Source organism: Hyla sarda, chromosome 2 (genome assembly GCF_029499605.1).
Source record: "Hyla sarda isolate aHylSar1 chromosome 2, aHylSar1.hap1, whole genome shotgun sequence".
NCBI lineage: Eukaryota > Metazoa > Chordata > Amphibia > Anura > Hylidae > Hyla > Hyla sarda.
Genome location: NC_079190.1, coordinates 43,195,785 through 43,216,817, shown reverse-complemented (window position 1 = coordinate 43,216,817; position 21,033 = coordinate 43,195,785). Strand labels below are relative to the sequence as shown.

At 41.7% G+C, this 21,033-nt stretch overlaps 1 protein-coding gene across 3 annotated transcripts in view; it reads left to right on the top strand.

Moving 5' to 3' along the window:
• Positions 1-17,807, top strand: part of LOC130358420 (protein NPAT) — a 51,815-nt gene extending 34,008 nt beyond the window's left edge. The window contains exons 11-19 of one of the 3 annotated variants that reach the window (XM_056561656.1): positions 473-572; positions 728-853; positions 3,688-4,676; positions 4,899-4,977; positions 10,941-11,056; positions 11,368-11,461; positions 12,294-12,357; positions 12,654-13,716; positions 17,369-17,807. In XM_056561656.1, coding sequence (XP_056417631.1) covers positions 473-572; positions 728-853; positions 3,688-4,676; positions 4,899-4,977; positions 10,941-11,056; positions 11,368-11,461; positions 12,294-12,357; positions 12,654-13,716; positions 17,369-17,452 — 2,715 coding nt within the window. In that variant the 3' untranslated portion in view covers positions 17,453-17,807. Of the gene's footprint in view, positions 1-472; positions 573-727; positions 854-3,687; positions 4,978-10,940; positions 11,057-11,367; positions 11,462-12,293; positions 12,358-12,653; positions 13,717-17,368 lie in introns of all 3 variants that reach the window. The other 2 variants (XM_056561658.1, XM_056561659.1) reach the window with 2 other exon arrangements.
• Positions 17,808-21,033: the final 3,226 nt, after the last annotated feature.

Sequence of the window (21,033 nt, the reverse complement as noted above, 5' to 3'; positions counted from 1 at the left end):
TTTTTGTATCCAGGTATTTTTGTTTATTATTTGCTGTTAGAGATTAATATTTTATGCAGAATATGGTTAATAGGTGTGCACTGCAATTTAGTATATACGCTTTCTTCTCCTTTTGTTTTGTATATGGCTATTGGGATAGTCTGCTTTGCACCCTGATATGTACTCTGATATAGAGGTTGAGACCCGTTTTTTTTTTTTTTGTTTGGTCACATCTACGGATCAAGCCTGTCTATAGCAGTACTAGTTTAGCCTTGATCGTATACATTAATGCAATGCATCTGGCTGTAACACAAATGCAAAATTGAGCCCTTTTACACTCGAGCCAGTGCGACATTGGCTTGTTATGGGGCTGAAAAATAGAATAGTTTGTGTATATTATCTATTCTACATTTTAGTAGTGATGCAATAGTTGTGTGTAGTAGTCTGTATGACAATTTTATATAGTATTTCCACTAATATCTGTTCTTGACAGGGAGGAGAGATGCACATGTCTGAGGAGGCCATCAGTGATATCTTAACACAGACAGAATTGGACCCTGACTTTCAGGAGCTCTATGATTTGTTTGCATGTGGTAAGTTTTCATTGTATACATTCACAACACTGGCATATATGCAGGATGTAGTTTTTACTTTTTTTTTTTTTAACTTTCACAGTCTATAAAAAAAAATGGGACTTTTTTTTACATTTCTATAACATGCTAAATAGTTTCTATAACATGCTTTCCAGTTACATCGAAGAATCCAAAGGTGACGACCCGTGAATCTTCCACCCGTAATAATGATCCTAAGACTAATGTGACTGAAAAAGGAAAAAAGCAAGATGTTGTGGAAAGATTACTGGACGTGGAAAGTGGTGAGTGTGTGTTCTGCACAATTCAGACAGCACAGATCAACCTAGTGTAAATTTTGTATATTTTTTCTTTTAAATATGCAGTGCAGGAATATTATTTCTTGTGTTTATTTAAGTAGCTTGTGAGTGGCATATTTGTGACATGTTCATTATGTGTAGTGAGTGCCTGGTATGTGAGGGGCATGTGTTCAAAACATGATGGTGTGTGCAGCTTGTTTTTTGCATGTTAATGTTTGCACTATATCTTCTAGTGTATGTGATAAGTGACACGTATGCAGCTTGTTTAGTGTGTGATGTTTGTACCATGTATAGTGTTTTAGAAGTTGTTTTGGCATGTGCTTCAATATGTGATGTTTGCAGCCTGTGCAATTAAAGGGGTTATCCGGGATTAAACTTTCCGGGATCCCTGTGATACTTTCCTTGAAAGATTGAATCCCTGATATCTCTCCCCCCACCCCCATTTTTAGTTTCCCATCTCATGTTGCCTGCCTTGTCTAGATGTTTTGTCTTTTGTCCTGTCCTTGTGGATCTTTATTTCGTCGTGTTCTTGCTATATGTGATTGGATGTTTCATATTCGTTACCTTTTTTTTCAGATGGTTTATCAAAGGATTTATCACATTTATTTATCAAAATTGTGGATAAATAAGATTGTTTCGAGCATGTGATGCTCCTTTAAGCTCACCTGGGGCAAGTAACAGGTGTGGGCAATATAAAAATCACACCTGAAAGCAAATAAAAAGGAGAGGAATTCACTTAGTCTTTGCATTGTGTGTTTGTGTGTGCCACACTAAGCATGGACAACAGAAAGAGAATTGTCTGAGGACTTGAGAACCAAAATTGTGGAAAAATATCAACAATCTCAAGGTTACAAGTCCATCTCCAGAGATCTAGATTTGCCTTTGTCCACAGTGCGCAACATTATCAAGAAGTTTGCAACCCATGACACTGTAGCTAATCTCCCTGGGCGTTGGCGGAAGAGAAAAATTGTTGAAAGGTGTCAACGCAGGATAGTCCAGATGGTGGATAAGCAGCCCCAAACAAGTTCCAAAGATATTCAAGCTGTCCTGCAGGCTCAGGGAGCATCAGTGTCAGCATGAACTATCCGTCGACATTTAAATGAAATGAAACACTATGGCAGGAGACCCAGGAGGTCCCCACTGCTGACACAGACAAGCAAGACTACATTTTGCCAAAATGAACTTGAGTAAGTCATAATCCTTCAGGGAAAACGTCTTGTGGACAGATGAGACCAGGATAGAGCTTTTTGGTAAAGCACATCATTCTACTGTTTACCGAAAATTGAATGAGGCCTACAAAGAAAAGAACAGTGAAATATGGGGAGGTTCAATTATGTTTTGGGGTTGTTTTGCTGCCTCTAGCCCTGGGTGCCTTGAATGTGTACAAGGCATCATGAAATCTGAGGATTACCAACGGATTTTGGGTCGCACTGTACAGCCCAGTGTCAGAAAGCTGGTTTTGCGTTCGAGATCTTGTGTCTTCCAGCAGGACAATGACCCTAAACATACGTCAAAAAGCCCCCAGAAATGGATGGCAACAAAGCGCTGTAGAGTTCTGAAATGGCCAACAATAAGTCCAGATCTAAATCTCATTGAACACCTGTGGAGAGATCTTAAAATTGCTGTTGGGAAAAGGCGACTTCCAATAAGAGAGACCCGCAGCAGTTTGCAAAGGATGAGTGGTCAAACATTCCGGCTGAGAGGTGTAAGAAGCTTATTGATGGTTATAGGAAGCGACTGATTTCAGATATTTTTTCCAAAGGGTGTGCAACCAAATATTAAGTTAAGGATGCCAATATTTTTGTTCAGACCATTTTTGGAGTTGGTGTGACATTATGTCCAATTAGCTTTTTTCCTCCCTTATTTGGTTTAGTTCCAATACACACAATGGCAATAATGATGTGTACAGCAAAATATGTGTTACTGCAATCCTTTTCTGTGAGAAATACTTCATTTTCAGGGGTGCCAACATTTTTGGCCATGACTGTATATTGTGCACTCTTGTGAGCCTTGTTTGACTTACATTGTTTCTGCTTTGATTTTTACTATGATTTTTTTTGTGTTTTCCTCATTTGTACTTTAATAAAATATACAGTTAAAAACAAACAAAACGAAACTGGACCTCTTACCTGTGCCTTGTGGTATCCAGCTCCCGTCCTCTGCTGCAGCTCAGCTAATTGCCTACTACAGTGATGACCTGCCTCGGCCAGTGATAGGCTGAGCGGCAGTATTGAGCCACGGGACGGTCTTCTACGTGATGCCGGGCCCAATATGTCAGACTGCTGCTCTGCCTTAGTAGTTTCTCCACTGCAGATTCTGTGACATTTCATTTAATGTTGGAATTATTGCATGTTGCTGAACTTCTGGTGCTTGTATATTGGTAGCATATCCTATTGATTATTCACTTGACAGGGAATTTTGCAAATTTTCAGTAGAACATCTACAATGTTTTCTACACCAGAATACTCCTTTAGAATCTATTCACACGTACAGTATTCTGCGCAGATTTGATGCAAAGGATTTAAAGCTGTTTTCAGTCTCTTTAATTTACGTTAAAATCTGCAGCAGATAATCCTGCGCGTCAAATCTGCGCAGAATACTGTACGTGTGAATAGACCATTAATCTGCAGTGTATCTGCAGCATAAATTGACATTGCGCAGATTGAAAATTCACACAACAGATACTGTGCAGATGTTTTTAGCATTGTGTGAGAGATTTTCTATGTTAAATTTAAGAGGTCCCATATAGATGGTATTTCTGATTTTGTATTCATATAAAAAAAATGATAAAAAATTAACCAGGATGTTTCTTACTCCAGGTTCTACAGAATGTGCTAAGGAAACTAATGTCTGCTCAAAAGGGAAGGAAGCTGCCAACTTACCTGTCCAAAATATTGAGAAATCTTCAGAGGACCAGACTTCCCAACTTCCCAGTACTTCAAAAGCATGTGCAGATGGAAACAGCAGTTCAGAGCATCAAACTTCAAGTTATGGCAACCAGAATGCTTCTTCAATCGAGAATTCAGAAGGTGACATGGTAATGGACACTAGCACTGACTTACTAGTCGCTGAGGTAGTAGTCGAATCACATGGACAGGATACTGAAATGGAGGACATTCCTTCAAAGGAAGATGCAGCATATGGGTTCCACATGGATAGTTTACCAACAGACATTGTGGTTTCAGATAAATCTACGAGTTCTGCGACTTTGAGGACTGTAAATGGGGATGTGAAAGACTCTGAGGTGATAAGCAATGGTTCCCTACAAGATGCCAGTGAGTGTGACCCAGTTATCTCATCACTGACAAATGTGCCAGGGACCCCGCAAAAAGAAAACAAGAAACACGTGACCAGGGCCTCAACAAGTCCTTCAAATAAACCCTGCAATAGTTCAACAAACCTGCAAGATAATGCTGTAGAAACTGTAACAACAGCTGCAAAGGACCAAACGGCACAAAATGCGGCTGTAGATAATGAACTGGCAGCATGTCCTGGACAGATCAGCGTGGCACTTGAGACTGCAGCCCTCTGTAGTTCTGTGCCAAGTACCAGCCAGACAGATTTGGATGACTCAAGCATTGTAACACTTAACATCCTTACAGAAGGTTTGCCGGAAGATACAGAATTACACAGTGCTGTCCAAAGTATAGACGGAGAAAACTATGCAACGATTATATTATCACCTCTAGTAAAAAGTCAAGACCTTAAAATCGCCATGCCATCCCAGGACAATGCTATCATAGATCTTACAGATTCTCCTGTTGTAGGACAGCAGGCTGAGCTGGTGACTCAGTCAAGTGATGGAACTGTAAGCATTAATACTTTAAGTGGAGACTGTACTATTTATTCTATTTCTGCATCGTCTAATAGCACTGGAGAAAGTGGTGTTATTCAGCTAATGCCGGCAACAAGCTCTACATTTGCGGCACCTGGTAACATGTATATAAACAATTGTATGCCGAATAGTGGTCCGCCTATGCAGTCTAATATTGTGATGCTGTCTAATAGTTCTGCTTCCAACCAAAAACAGGCAAGTCTTTTTCAAACTCCACCCAGGCCTGGGAGCGTTTACACTGTTGGACAGACTATGTCGCCAAAACTTTCTCAAGGTGGGTAATGCTCCTAAATGCACACCACTTTAAAAATATATTCTGGCTCCATAACAACATGTCAGAAGTTTTGATTGGTGGTGGTGGTATGGGTACTGAGACCCCTGCTGATCACTAAAACTAATGGGCAACAGCACTTAGCTGAGCACTGTGCCTGTTCTCTTCTATCAGCTTTACTTATCAGGACATATACAGCATAATGTTTTGGAGCCCCTTTCAGACTTTCATGTGATGTATCTTGAGAAAGGAGTCCAGCATGGTAATGTCGTCTTAAAGCGTTACTGTCATTATTAAGAAAAAAAATGCTTAAATCAGTGTAGTAATATGCCCTAATACCTGTATGGATAATAATATGCATGTGTTAATTCTTGATCTATGTTTTCGTGTGCTCAGTCTTATTCTTTTGGATTTCTCTCAGAGGCTGGGGGTGTTTCCCCTGGAGTATGATGAGCTCCTCTGCTCCCCTGTCATGAGTTCTGCACAAATATTTTTACATTTTTAATACATACTGTCTAAATGCATGCTCTATATAACTCTAATGCAGCCATGTGAAACTATATGGTGCAAGGACAGAAGACAAAACCTAAATTTTTCCCCATAAATAAGATTTTTTTTTTACATTTGTACAGTTTTGGAAGCAAAGTGCATGCTTTTTATAACCCTAAAGTAGCTACATGAACCTATATATAGTGCAGATACACAAGAAATAGGTTCATAAAATGACCAAAGAGAAACCATTTTGCATATAAAAGTTTAGCACCTTGTATTGCTTGTAACTGTGCATGAGGATACTTCTCAAAGACTGCAGCTGCCTGGATCCTGTCTGTGCTCTGAGGCAGAGAATGGAGATAACCACACCTCCCTCCCCTCACATTTTTAGTATTTAAATTTTTTTTTTTGGGGGGGGGGGGTTGTTGGCAAAATTAAAAAGACAGAGACCCCTAGTGGCCATTTTTTTTAAACCCTTTTTTTTATATCTTCAGCAGTCAAATTTTTTAATGCATTGGCGCCCAGTGTGACTGTCCCGTCCCCTCCCCATACATTTCTATGGGAGAGGCGGGGATGCACGAACACTGCCTCCCCCATAGAAGTACATGGAGGAGGCGTGTCGGCCGCAACGTCATACTGCGTTCGGCATGCCTCCTGCACGGGAGAGCCGTGACCCCGTGCAGAAGATTGCGGGGGGTCCCAGTGGTCGGACCCCCCGTGATCAAATACTTATCCCCTATCCTGCGAATGGCATTTGAATGGAAAAAAGTTGTTTCGATCGACAGTAATGCTTTATAGTTTTCCTGTCATTAAAAAAATCTTTTGCCATGTGACACAAACATGCCGAAAGTTTTTATTAAGACCTCTACAGACCATTAGAACGAACGGGGATAAGTGTGCGGTAGCTTTGTCTCGATTCTCCATAATAAGTCTATGGGGCAGCGAGACACAGATTGCTGAGAGCCAGGGCGTTATCCCCGCTCATTCTTTTGATCGGTGTGTGACTCAGCATTGTTCTTAAATTACACTTTAATACCAGAAATCTTCTTTAAAAAGGTATTGGTGAAAAAAAAAATTTCTCGGTCGCTCTTTATTGGGGGACACAGATACTGATGGCTATATGCCTTTGCCATCATTATCTGTGTCCCCCAATGAAGGCTACGAGAGAGATTTTATGGTGAGTACATATAAATCTCCTTTTTTTTCATATCAACTGGCTCCAAAAAGTTTAACAGATTTGTAAATTACTTCTATTAAAACAATCTTAATCCTTCCAGTACTTATAGCTGCTGTATACTACAGAGGAAGTTGAGTTGTTCTTTTCTGTGTGACTACTGTGCACTCTGCTGACTCCACTGTCTGTGTCAGGAACTGTCCAGAGAAGGAGCAAATCCCCATAGCAAACCTTTCCTAATCCGGTCAGTTCCTGACATGGACAGAGGTGTCAGCAGAGAGCACTGTGGTCAGACAGAAAAGAACTACACAACTTCCTCTGTAGTACTGGAAGTATTTAGATTGTTTAATGGAATATAATTTGCATATCTGTTTAACTTTCTGGCACCAGTTGATTTGAAAAAGACTCTTAAAAAAAAAGAGTTAAGAGTACCCCTTTTAATAGCATCAATTCATATACAGCATCAAAACTCACAAAAGAAAGACAAGGGAAAAAGGTGCACACCTGACAATGTCTGTAAACATATGTAGACCACCTTTATTGTACTAATGTCAAGCGAAAAGACCAAATATATGAAACCAATTAAAAACACATCAACCTGAATATAGCAATGAATAAGCGATCTAAGACCCCCCTAAATGCAGCAATAAGCATAGGGCTATAGACCATGCAACCAAATGAGTAATGCACAATAACTGCTAATAATAAATGCAATAACAGTACACAATCAAAATAAAAAGTATTGTCCATAGTTTAGGAGGGAAGGGGCCTTATATTTATATTTTTCTAATAAAAGTTACACCCAAATTTCAAATTCGAATTTCAAATTGGTGCCCATACTTTTGTTGCTGTTCATACAGTGTTAAAACATAGACAAGTGACAATGAACGACCATTGTTCCTTTGTCAATTTTAATGTAACTGGCAATTGATGCTATTAAAGAAGATTTCTGTTCCTTAACCCCTTAAGGACCACAGGTTTTTTCATTTTTGCACTTTCATATTTTTTACATCACCTTCTAAAAATTAGAACGCTTTCAATTTTGCACACATACATATAAGGGCTTTAATCACTTCTCTACGCAGTGCACTTTTCTGTAAAAATGACACCATATCTTCTGTAGGTCCATACGGTTACAAGGATACCCAGTTTATATAGGTTTTATTTTACTACTTTAAAAACATAACTTCATGCACCAAAATTAGTATGTTTAAAATTGTCATCTTTTGACCCCTATAACTTTTTTTAATTTTTCCATATGCAGGGTGGTATGAGGGCAAATTTTTTGCATCATGATCTGAAATTTTTATCGTTACCATTTTTGTTTTGAAGGGTATACAAACTGACCAAAAATATGCAGTTTTCGACTTAGGAATATTTATATGTTTGACGTTATATTTTAATAGTTCGGACATTTACACACCTGGCGGTACCACATGATTTTTATTTTTTACTAGCTAAATACCCGGCGTTGCCCGGTTTTTCCTTCCTAATCCTTTGTTGGGGAGGAAAATAAACAAAGGAGGAAGCTTTTGACTTCATATCCCGTCCTCATATATTGTTGTCATATCCCAACCCCATATCCTGTCCTCATATCCCAACCTCATATCCCATCCTCACATCTCGTCCTCCTTTCCCGACCTCCTATCACGACCTCCTATCCCGACCTCCTATCCCGACCTCCTATCCCGACCTCCTATCCCGTCCTCCTATCCCGTCCTCCTATCCCGTCCTCCTATCCCGTCCTCCTATCCCGTCCTCCTATCCCGTCCTCCTATCCCGTCCTCCTATCTCGACCCCCTATCTCGACCCCCTATCCCGACCCCCTATCCCGACCCCCTATCCCGACCCCCTATCCCGACCCCCTATCCCGACCCCCTATCCCGTCCTCCTATCCCGTCCTCCTATCCCGACCTCTTATCCCGACCTCCTATCCCGACTTCCTATCCCGACTTCCTATCCCGACCTCCTATCTCGTCCTCCCATCCCGACTTCCTATCCCGACCTGTAATGTGTACCAGGTATTGAAATATCTCCAGCCGTACCGAAGTTATGTGAGAACATACATTTCCCATTGATTTGCATGGGACTTTAAACAAAACCCCAGACCCTCACAAATGGGGGTAGTTAAGGGTTAAATTAACTATCCTATATTTTAAGTGGGCATATAAGTAACATGTGACCAAGTATTATCGAAATATCTCCAGCCGTTTGGAAGTTATGCAGTAACATATATTTCCCATAGACTTGTATAGGACTTTAAACATAAACCCCGCCCCTGGCAAATGGGGGTGAGTAAGGGTTATATATATAGATTGCATTATTTTATTAAAAAAATGGGAAATGGTGGGTGATTCAAACTTTTCTTAGGGGAGGGTGCTTTTTCACATACATTTTTTTTACACTATTTACTTTTTTTTTTTTTTAGCCCCTATAGGGGACTTACATGCAATCTTTTGATTGCATACAATGTTCAATGCAATGCCATAGCATAGATTTCACCGCAGTTGTCCTGATCAGCCCACTGAGCTAACCGGCAAGTGTTTTCTCCCATTTAAGATGCCACAATCAACTTTGATCGCGGCATCTAAAGGGTTAATACCAGACATCAGCCCAATCGGCAATGTCCGGGACCTGGTTGCGGATTGCGACCGGGACCTGCTGGGTATAAAGCTTCACATAACTGGAGCCGGCCACAGATGTCTATGGTCGTTAACGTGTTAAAGAGGTTGTCAGGTCACCGCTCCAGCAGCTGATTGGCTGTGTGGGCCTATGATGTCACATCCCCTAGCCCAGGAGTGCCGCTCAGCATGGATCACTGCAAAATGTTTTTATTTTTATTTTATAACCTCCTTGTTGAGTTTGATGTAGCCGTATTAGTCCAGTGATGCAAATGTAAAATCATAGGATGTTGCAGAATATTGTAATTGTTTTATTGGACTAACAGTGTTTTGTAGAGACAAATGCTTTTAACTTGAAAAAGGGAGGACTCCTGAAAGCTTGTGTCTACGAAATACTGTTAGGCTGGGTTCACACTACGTTTTGGCTGTACGGGGATCGGATTCCCGGCCCCATCTCATTCATTTGAAGTCAGATAATGACTGGTTGGTTCTTTTTTGCCCCGCTTTTAGGTCCGGTCAGAAAACCGGATACGGGGCAAAAATCCAGCTGGGATACAAGAGCAAACGGATCCGGTCCCCTTATAACCAAAACGTAAAGTGAACCCAGCCTTAGTACAGTGGTCCCTCAACATACAATGGTAATTCGTTCCAAACGAGCCATCGTTTGTCGAATCCATCGTATGTTGAGGGATTCGTGCAATGTTAATTATAGGAAGCTGAACTCGCCTGTCCCCGCCGCTCCGGACCGCGTCCCGCCGCTCCCGATGGTGACCCCGGGCCTCCGCTGGGCTCTCCTGGTCTTCCCCGGTCCTCTGCTGGGCTCTCCTGGTCTTCTCCGGTCCTTCGCTATCTTCCACAAGGCCTTACTGGGCCTGCGTAGCGACGTCATTACACCACTACGTACGCCGTTCCTATTGGATGACGGGACGGCGTGCGCAACAGCGTAGTGACATCACCGGAGAGGGCCGAGAAGACACCGGAGGACCAGCACTGGACCCGGAGGGCACCCCGGAGCATCGTGGAGGGGTAAGTAATACTTACCGCACCACATGGGGAACATTAAGCTGCTATCCGGCAGCAGCTTAAGCATTTTGCGCTGCCGGATAGCACTTAATGCGATGGCCCCAATATAAAAAAGCATCGTATGTTGATGCTGACATCGACATGCGATGGCCTCTGAGAGGCCATCGTATGTCGATTTGATCATATGTCGGGGCCATCGTAGGTCGGGGGGTCACTGTACTGTTAATAAAAAAGGTATTAAAAAACATGCTGCTCAAACAAGCCCTATAAGGAGACATTACCGTGCTGGACTTTTCTCTTCAAGTTATGTCTACACTTTGGGAGAGTTTTATTAAAACCTGTGTAGAGGAAAAGCTGACCAGTTGCCCATTACAACCAATCAGATTGCTTCTTTCATTTTAAAAAATGGCTTCTTGCGATCTGATTGGTTGCTATGGACAACTGGTCAACTTTTTTTTTCTACACAGGTTTTAATAAATCTCTCAGGGGGTCCATGCACTGGTTAACTTTTGCCTAGAATTGGACGTTCAGTCTTGGATATTTACAGTATATTTTATGGTAACTATGAGTGTTTTTAAGCCTCTGTTTACTGCCTTTGTGTAAAAGCATCACTGGCTGGATATATTCTTCATCTAAGCTGTTGTTTATGCTTTTAGGCTCCACCATTATACTTGCCTCTCCCATCCAGCCTGTCTTGCAGGGAGTTGTGGGTATGTTCCCTGTCTCTCTTGTGGGCCAAGGTGGAAGCACATTCACCGCACCATCTCACCAGGTATTAAGGCTAAAAAGTTAATTGTGTATTTTACATATCTAATGAATGTATTTATGTAGACCCTTTTTATTCAAGGTTTAAATTTAATGATCATATTTCGACCTGGGATTACACATGATTACACAATGTTGTTCCCCATACAACCCTGTTTAAAGGGTCACGGTCATTTGAAAAAAATGTTGACATGTTGCCTAGTTTATGAAGTGAAAAGGTTGGATTTGGCGGTCAGCAGGGATTGGAGCGCGCTGCCAGGTTGTAACTCGTCCTTTTATTGATGCTGAACTTTTGTGATGGTTTTTGTTCCCTTGTAGATCTTGCATGTTCCTGTATCCAAGCCTATAGTTCCAAAACTGCCATTGCCAAGGGCTCAGAAACCCGCTCTACTAAAATCTAATGCAAACACAGGTATTTATAGAATGATTACATAGGGGCTTTCTTTATATTCATTTTATGCTAAATCTGGTATGTCACATGTCCTGATGTCCAACTCTTAGTACCTACACAGTCTACTGCTTTGACTTATGCTTCTGAAAAGCTCACCAAGTAGCTGATGTCCAAATTGTGTTGGCAGACTTTGTTATTGGTAGACTTAGACTAATTCTGATCACATGAGCTCCTCTTTTTTACCTTTTATGAAATGGTATCTTGAAATTTCATAGTAAACAGATGTTTTTTTCAGGTAGTCAGACCCCATTATAGTTACAGACAACTGTCGTTAAGGTATCAGACCTGTTGACGCAAAGGTGCATCTATATTACATTCATTTAAAAGCGGCCTTAAAGGAGCAGGGATGTGTAATTCCTGTTCCCAGACGCCCCGGACATGCAGTTCCAGGCCCGGGCAGGTGAATTGATCTGTATAAGGAATCTAATGATTCCTCCTAAAAGTGTAAAAAAATTAAAAATAAGGTTTTAATAAAAGTTTAAAAGACACACATTAACCCCTTCCATGTTAAAAGTTCATATCGCCCCCTTTTTTCTTTTTTGCCAAAACATGGAGTTGGGTCCAAAGTATAGTTTTTCTCTCATGTGTCCCACTTTGTTTTGGCCAAAATATTACACTGGAACCCATCCAATGTTTGTATCTACATTGGACACATGCTAGTATTTACAACTCAATGAAATGTGTGATTTCTACCTATAAAATCGTTAAAATTAGAGATTCTTTTAAAAATTGTTTTAGAAATGGATTCATTCAGGCCAATCTACTATACATTATGCTTCTCCTGTCATTCTAGGCAAATCCTCATCTAACTCGGCAGCCGACACTTCAAGTGGTTCGTCCAGTTCAGTTGGGCAAAGGTCAGATTACTTGGGTAATAATGTAGACCAGTGTGCCTCCAGTCGCTGCAAAACTACAACTCCCAGCATGTTGCAAAACTACAACTCCCAGCATGTTGCAAAACTACAACTCCCAGCATGCTCGGACAGCCATAGGCTGTCCGAGCATGAAGGGAGTTGTAGTTTTGCAACAGCTGGAGGCACACTGGTTGGGGAAACACTGATATAGGCAGTCATCATGATGGTGATTGGCTCAAGTTTATTAATGGTCATAATAATAATTATTTTATTCATACATTTTTTTATTTATTTAACAGATTAGTAAATGAAGGTAAAAGGTCTGAATCAGAGTCAATAAATAAACCTGATGACTCTGCTCTCCCAGACAGCACTAATGCGGCGGCCAAAGAGGTAGAAGCACACAGAAGGGTTCTCTGTTTTGATGGGAGCACTTCAGCAGCAGCCAAATTAGGTTCCCCATCCTCAACCAATATCAGAAGTCAGAAAACCGATAGGAAAGACTCCGTCCACAATGTTGGGTCTTCTGAGGGAAGCGCTTCTTCATCTAGGGCGAGTGTGTCAAAAGAAAACCAAAAAACGGAAAGCGCTGCACCTTCCGGAGGCAAGAATCCAAAAGCCTCTGCGACTTCTTCTGCTTCTACGAAGGAGCAGGCCGCAGAGAAGAGACCCGCAGCTCCATGTGATGGTGCACTCGGCAACAAGGAGAATGTTCTGCAGGTAGAGGCTGCAGCACCAGCGGATAAGAGGAGCAATACTCCGGAAAGTGAAAAGAATGCCAAAAGACCCCAGGAAACCGGTAAGAAATCCACTTCGCTGCCGAACATTCTTAGGAGGACGCCGCAAAAGGCACCCTCAGAACGAGTGTGCCCCACTAGTCCTCTGGTCAGGCAAGCCAGCCAGTTATTACAGGGCATGCAGTTCCAGAGTCCAACTTCGAAGCAACCATCTCAGGGAGATTTGGCTATCCCACCTACTCCAGGATCTGGATTGGATGACAAACCATTGGACAATCACATAGAGCAGACGAGGACCCCGACGAGCAAGCGTTACGATGATGGTGGAACGCCGAAACCGATGCTTCCGCCTGCAACACCGGATCTGCCCACCTGCAGCCCTGCTAGCGAAGCTGGCAGCGAGAACAGTGTCAACATGGCTGCTCACACCCTAATGATCCTATCACGCGCCACTCTCGCAAAGTCTAGCGGTAACACTCCTTTAAAGGACAACACGCAACAGATAAAATCTTCCAAGAGTTCTTCCAAAAAGAGAAAGCTTGATGAAACTGAGGAGTTCGAGAGACCAACACATAAGAAAGACCATATTAGCCCAGCTACTTCACAGAAAAAAAGAAGAGCAAAGGTATTGTGTCTCATTAATTTCTATAATGCAGTATTACTTATTGCTAAGGTCTAAAAAAAAAAACTGGAAAAAGTGATCTCACCCCTCTGGCAGTGTAGAAATGCCAATGTCACGATGCCGGCTGGCAGGAGGTGGATCCTCTGTGCCAGAGAGGGATTGGCGTGGACCGTGCTAGTGGACCGGTTCTAAGTTACTACTGGTGTTCACCAGAGCCCGCCGCAAAGCGGGATGGTCTTGCTGCGGCGGTAGTAACCAGGTCGTATCCACTAGCAACGGCTCAACCTCTCTGACTGCTGAAGATAGGCGCGGTACAAGGGAGTAGACAAAAGCAAGGTCGGACGTAGCAGAAGGTCGGGGCAGGCAGCAAGGATCGTAGTCAGGGGCAACGGCAGGAGGTCTGGAACACAGGCTAGGAACACACTAGGAAACGCTTTCACTGGCACGATGGCAACAAGATCCGGCGAGGGAGTGCAGGGGAAGTGAGGTATACATAGGGAGTGCACAGGTGAACACACTAATTAGAACCACTGCGCCAATCAGTGGCGCAGTGGCCCTTTAAATCGCAGAGACCCGGCGCGCGCGCGCCCTAGGGAGCGGGGCCGCGCGCGCCGGGACAGGACCGACGGAGAGCGAGTCAGGTACGGGAGCCGGGGTGCGCATCGCGAGCGGGCGCCACCCGCATCGCGAATCGCATCCCGGCTGGAGGCGGTATCGCAGCGCACCCGGTCAGTGGATCTGACCGGGGCGCTGCCGTGGCGAGGATGTAGCGAGCGCTCCGGGGAGGAGCGGGGACCCGGAGCGCTCGGCGTAACAGCCAAACATAGGTGCTCCGGAACTCTCAAGGACACGGGGACACAAACTAAGTATAGAGAAACAAACAAGATGATTCCTCGGCAAGTTCTGTAAAATGAAAAATGTTCTTTATTGTAGATTCATAAAATAGTACAGCAAGTACAAGACATCATGGTAGCATAGACTAGATGAGTCTGATGTGATATGCTACCATGATTCCCAATTTGTTCCTGTATATTTACAACCTATGGCTCATAGCGGCTGCAGCAGGAAATAGACACAGAGCTATCCAGCTGAAGCAGGGAGCTTACTCTTGTGACTGCCGTTGGCAAAATACGTTGCTGATGTGCTCCGTGTGCCCCTACCCTAAAGCGTTATCCAGAATTACCAAAAAAAGAGCTGATTTCTTCCAAAAACAGCACCACACCTGGGCTCAGGTTGTGTGGCATTGCAGCTTAGTTCCATTGAAGTGAATGGAGCCGAGTTGTAATACCACACATTACCTGAAGATGGGTGTGGTGCTGTTTTTTGTAATCCTGGTTATCGCTTATACTTGCGCGTTCTTTCGGATGAAAATGTGTTGCATAAAAATCATATTCTGCAGCCAGTTTTTGTCAGCATTTCTCACTACGAGATACTATACTGATATATATATATATATATATATATATATATATATATATACATACACACACACACACACACACAGTGGGGATCAAAAGTTTGGGCACCCCAGGTAAAAATTTGTATTAATGTGCATAAAGAAGCCAAGGAAAGAAAAGGAAAAGTCATCAAATTACAGATTAGACATTCTTATAATATGTCAACAAAAGTTAGATTTGATTTCCATCATTTACACTTTCAAAATAACAGAAAACAAAAAAATGGCGTCTGCAAAAGTGTGGGCACCCTGCAGAGTTAATATCTTGTACTGCCCCCTTTGGCAAGTATCCCAGCTTGTAAATGCTTCTTGTAGCCAGCCAAAAGTCTTTCAATTCTTGTTTGAGGTATCTTTGCCCATTCTTCCTTACAAAAGTCTTCCAGTTCTTTGAGATTTCTGGACTGTCTGTCACGCACTGCTCTTAAGGTCTATCCATAGATTTTCAATTATGTTGAGGTCAGGAGATTGTGAAGGCCATGGCAAAACCTTCAGTTTACGCCTCTTGATGTAATCCCTCGTGGATTTCGAGGTGTGTTTAGGATCATTATCCATTTGTAGAAGCCATCCTCTATTTAACTTCAGCTTTTTCACAGATGGCATCAAGTTAGCATCCAAAATTTGCTGAAATGTTATTGAATCCATTTTTCCTTCTACTCGTGAGATGTTCCCTGTGCCACTGGCTGCAATACAACCCCAAAGCATGATTGTTCCACAGTTGGACAGAGGTTCTTTTTATTAAATTCTGTTCACCTTCTTCTCCAAACGTACCTTTGCTCATTCCGGCCAAAAAGTTCAATTTTAACCTCATCGGTCCACAGAACTTGTTTCCAAAATGCATCAGGCTTTTCTATATGTTCATTTGCAAAGTTCAAACACTGATTTTTGTGGTGAGGACGTAGAAGAGGTTTTCTTCTGATGACTCTTCCATGAAGACCATATATGTACAAGTATCTCATTATAGTGGAATAGTGTACCACAACTCCAGTGTCTGCCAGATCTTTCTGGAGGGATTGTGCAGTCAAACGTGGGTTTTGAATTGTTTTTCTCACAATCCTGCAAACTGTTCTGTCTGATATTTTACTTGGTCTTCCAGATCTTGCTTTAACTTCCACTGTTCCTGATGACTGCCATTTCTTAATTACATTCTGAACAGAGGATATTGACATCTGAAAATGTTTTGCTATCTTCTTATAGCCTTCTCCAGCTTTGTGAGAGTCAACTATTTTCAGTTTCAGATTTCTAGACAACTGTTTAGAAGAACCCATGGTGCTGATTGTTGAGGCAAGGTCAGATGAGTCTGGGCATTTAAAACCTTTGAGATTGACATCACCTGGTCTTCCCAGATGATGATTGAGAACAATCCATGACACTGGCAGGTCTCAGCTTTGCAAAGGGGGCAGTGCATGCTATAAATTCTGCAGGGTGCCCAAACTTTTTGCAGATGCCATTTTTTTGTTTTCTGTTATTTTGAAAGTGCAAATGATGGAAATAAAATCTAACTTTTGTTGACCTATTATAAGAATGTCTAATCTGTAATTTGATGCCTTTTGGAGATTTTTTCCATCTTTCCTTTCCTTTATGCACATTAATAAAAATTTTTACCTGGGGTGCCCAAACGTTTGATCCCCACTGTGTATGTATGTATAAAAAAAAAATATATATATATATATATCTCAAGAGAAGAAAATAAGCCAGGCACTGCGTGTGAATCGATGACTCCTAGAAGGGTTCTTGCTGAAACAGTCCCGTAGCTTGGTGGGGTGCAATAGCGTATTCAGCAAGTGACTTGTATCAAGAAGAGGGAGAAAAAGACGCTGCAACTCACCACTTTCAAGCTTTCTCTTTATTGCCGTCACATCCTCAGTACAAGTACCACTTGTGGTGGACCGACATCGGGGCTGTGGGTAGGGGAGAGAGGGCGATGTGGACGCTGCGGGGAGGTCCCTAGCGTCCACATCGCCCTCTCTCCCCTACCCACAGCCCCGATGTCGGTCCACCACAAGTGGTACTTGTACTGAGGATGTGACGGCAATAAAGAGAGAGCTTGAAAGTGGTGAGTTGCAGCGTCTTTTTCTCCCTTGTCTTGATGCTACACACTCCCTTTTCCCTTGTCTTGATGCTATTAATATTATATAGATACACCTTTTTCTTTTCTTTTTCTTTGTTCTTATACACATTTTCCTGATTTACCTCTTACAGAAACAGCGGAAGAAGAGTATGGACAACTTCCCAGCTGGAATGGACGTGGATAAATTTTTGATGTCCCTTCATTATGATGAATAATGTGAATTTGAAGCATAACTGCACAATGTACCTTAGAGCAATTATTGTGTTATATGTAAAGATGTACAAAGTCCTCTGTATATAGACCTGACGGGTTGCAGTTTTGTTTGTGTAATATAATATTGAAGCACTTGCTGCATTGCTTTGCTTTTCCAAGCTGTAAATATTAAAATACTTGGGAAAAGTTATGTAATACCGCCAGTCAGGATCTACTCACCCAATATAGTTGAAAATTGGAGATATTTTTGATGCTTTATCCAGCTTTATGCCTTGTTCTTTTATATGGCCTGACAGTTCTGTTTTGATAACATCTTATTAAAAAAAGAAGTCTGAATAGGTTTCTGTGAATGTCATTCTTATGTGAAATTGATACATCTTACAGGTCCACAATGAGCAGAAACTTATTTCTATGTAAATGTGCATTATATGGCCCAGTTTGGCTATCCGGGCATGCTGGGAGTTGTAGTTTTGCAACAGCTAGAGGCACCCTGGTTGGGAAACACTGATATGACCAAAAGTATGTGGATCCCTGACGGTCACATCTGTATCAGCTTGTTGGACATCACATTCCAAATCCTTTTATATTTCCACAAGAGTTTGCACCCAAGAGTTTTATACTGACCAAGTATAGGTTGAGGTCAGGGCTCTGGTTCCTTCACACCTTTTTGCCCCCTTCTGACACTTTAGTAGTCATTTAGCTAAAACGTGTGTAGGTAACTACAACCAGACAATAGGGACAATAGTATTGTTGCCAGATGAGTACTAATGTGTGTATCCCATACAACCTGCAAACAATGTATGTAGTGGGGGTACACTTTTTTCAAGTCTGGGCTTGATTAAAACCAATGTATAAGTGTATAAAAAAAAAAAATATATATATATATATATATATACACACACACACACACATACAGTGGGGATCAAAAGTTTGAGCACCCCAGGTAAAAATTTGTATTTGTGCATAAAGAAGCCAAGGAAAGATGGAAAAATCTCCAAAAGGCATCAAATTACAGATTAGACATTCTTATAATATGTCAACAAAAGTTAGAATCTATTTCCATCATTTACACTTTCAAAATAACAGAAAACAAAAAAATGGTGCCTGCAAAAGTTTGGGCACCCTGCAGAATTTATATCATGCACTGCCCCCTTTGCAAAGCTGAGACCTGCCAGTGTCATGGATTGTTCTCCATCATCACCAGGTGATGTCAATCTCAAAGGTTTTAAATGCCCAGACTCATCTGACCTTGCCCCAACAATCAGCACCATGGGTTCTTCTAAGCAGTTGTCTAGAAATCTGAAACTGAAAATAGTTGACGCTCACAAAGCTGGAGAAGGCTATAAGAAGATGGCAAAACGTTTTCAGATGTCAATATCCTCTGTTCGGAATGTAATTAAGAAATGGCAGTCATCAGGAACAGTGGAAGTTAAAGCAAGATCTGGAAGATCAAGAAAAATATCAGACAGAACAGCTCGCAGGATTGTGAGAAAAACAATTCAAAACCCACGTTTGACTGCACAATCCCTCCAGAAAGATCTGGCAGACACTGGAGTTGTGGTACACTATTCCACTATAAAGAGATACTTGGACAAATATGGTCTTCATGGAAGAGTCATCAGAAGAAAACCTCTTCTACGTCCTCACCACAAAAATCAGCGTTTGAACTTTTGCAAATGAACATATAGACAAGCCTGATGCATTTTGGAAACAAGTTCTGTGGACCGATGAGGTTAAAATTGAACTTTTGGGCCGGAATGAGCAAAGGTATGTTTGGAGAAGGGGAACAAAATTTTATGAAATAAACCTCTGTCCAACTGTTAAGCATGGGGGTGGATCAATCATGCTTTGGGGTTGTATTACAGCCAGTGACACAGGGAACATCTCACGAGTAGAAGGAAAAATGGATTCAATAACATTTCAGCAAATTTTGGATGCTAACTTGATGCCATCTGTGAAAAAGCTGAAGTTAAAGAGAGGATGGCTTCTACAAATGGATAATGATCCTAAACACACCTCGAAATCCACGGGGGATTACATCAAGAGGCGTAAACTGAAGGTTTTGCCTTGGCCTCCACAATCTCCTGACCTCAATATAATTGAAAATCTATGGATAGACCTTAAAAGAGCAGTGCGTGACAGACAGCCCAGATATCTCAAAGAACTGGAAGACTTTTGTAAGGAAGAATGGGCAAAGATACCTCAAACAAGAATTGAAAGACTTGGCTGGCTACAAAATGCGTTAACAAGTCGTGATACTTGCCAAAGGGGACAGAACAAGAAATTAATTCTGCAGGGCGCCCAAACTTTTGCAGACGCCATTTTTTGGTTTTCTGTTATTTTGAAAGTGTAAATGATGGAAATAAAATCTAACTTTTGTTGACATATTATAAGAATGTCTGATCTGTAATTTGATGCCTTTTGGAGATTTTTCCATCCTTCCTTGGGGCTTCTTTATGCACATTAATACAAATTTTTTCCTGGCGTGCCCAAACTTTTGATCCCCACTGTATGTGTGTGTATGTGTATATATATATATATATATATATATAATAGAATAATGCAGATACAGTGACATAGATTAAATTAAAACAATTTATTAGTACAACAATAGTGATATTTCTTTTGGTGTCCTTTGTAGGGCCCTTATATCGGACTTACCACCATAAGACTGATAGTAGATGTACGTAAATTAGAAAATAAAAATAACCACATTGTCTTTTTGCACCGGGTGTATCGCACCCCTGCCTTTCTGCACAGAATTGGGGTACGCCCGACTCTTGTTGTCCTAGTTGCTCTAGTCCTGATGCCCATCTGCTTAATATGATGTGGGACTGTGCCTCTCTTACAGTTTTGGGTTGATGTGGGTCAGCTGCTAAGAAGAGTATTCGGGTGTCCATTCACTATATCTGCTAGATCATGTGTTCTGGGGTGTATAGATGATTTAGATAAAGATAGTGGCCTCACTAGAATTCTATATCAAGTCCGCAAATTGATTGCACAACATTGGTTAAGAACCTCTCCGCCTACTGTGTCCTAACTTGTAACGAAACGTAACCATGTTATTAGGTTAGAGAAAGGTGTCTATCTTAAGCGGAATGCCATACATAAGTTTGAGCTTATATGAGGACCTTGGATTGACACTCCAGGTCTACCGTCGTCATACTTACGGAGGGCCCCTATGTAAGTATTGTTGGGGGAGTGAGATAATTTTCTTGTTTTTCTTTTCCACAGTGTTGCTCGTGTGTTATATGTCCTGTTCTCCTGTGTTGGTCTCGTATTGTCATGTGTTCTATGGCAATGGAACTCTCTTGGAGCCCCTGAGTGAGACTCCATTTATACTTTCTCTGTAGTCCCTTGTAGATGTCCTCTCCCTTGCACTTTGTTGACTGTTTAGAGAGGTGCTTCTTCTTTTTCTCTCTTTGTAAATATTTAGCTATTGTTTAGCATATCTTGATTGTGTCTCATCTATGCAATGTATGTACGGATTAAGCGTTCTATTGCACTATATTTCTATGTTCCGGGTTTCTCTTTATTCCTTGAGGAGGACACGACACGGGAACCTAGGGGGGGGGGACGAGGG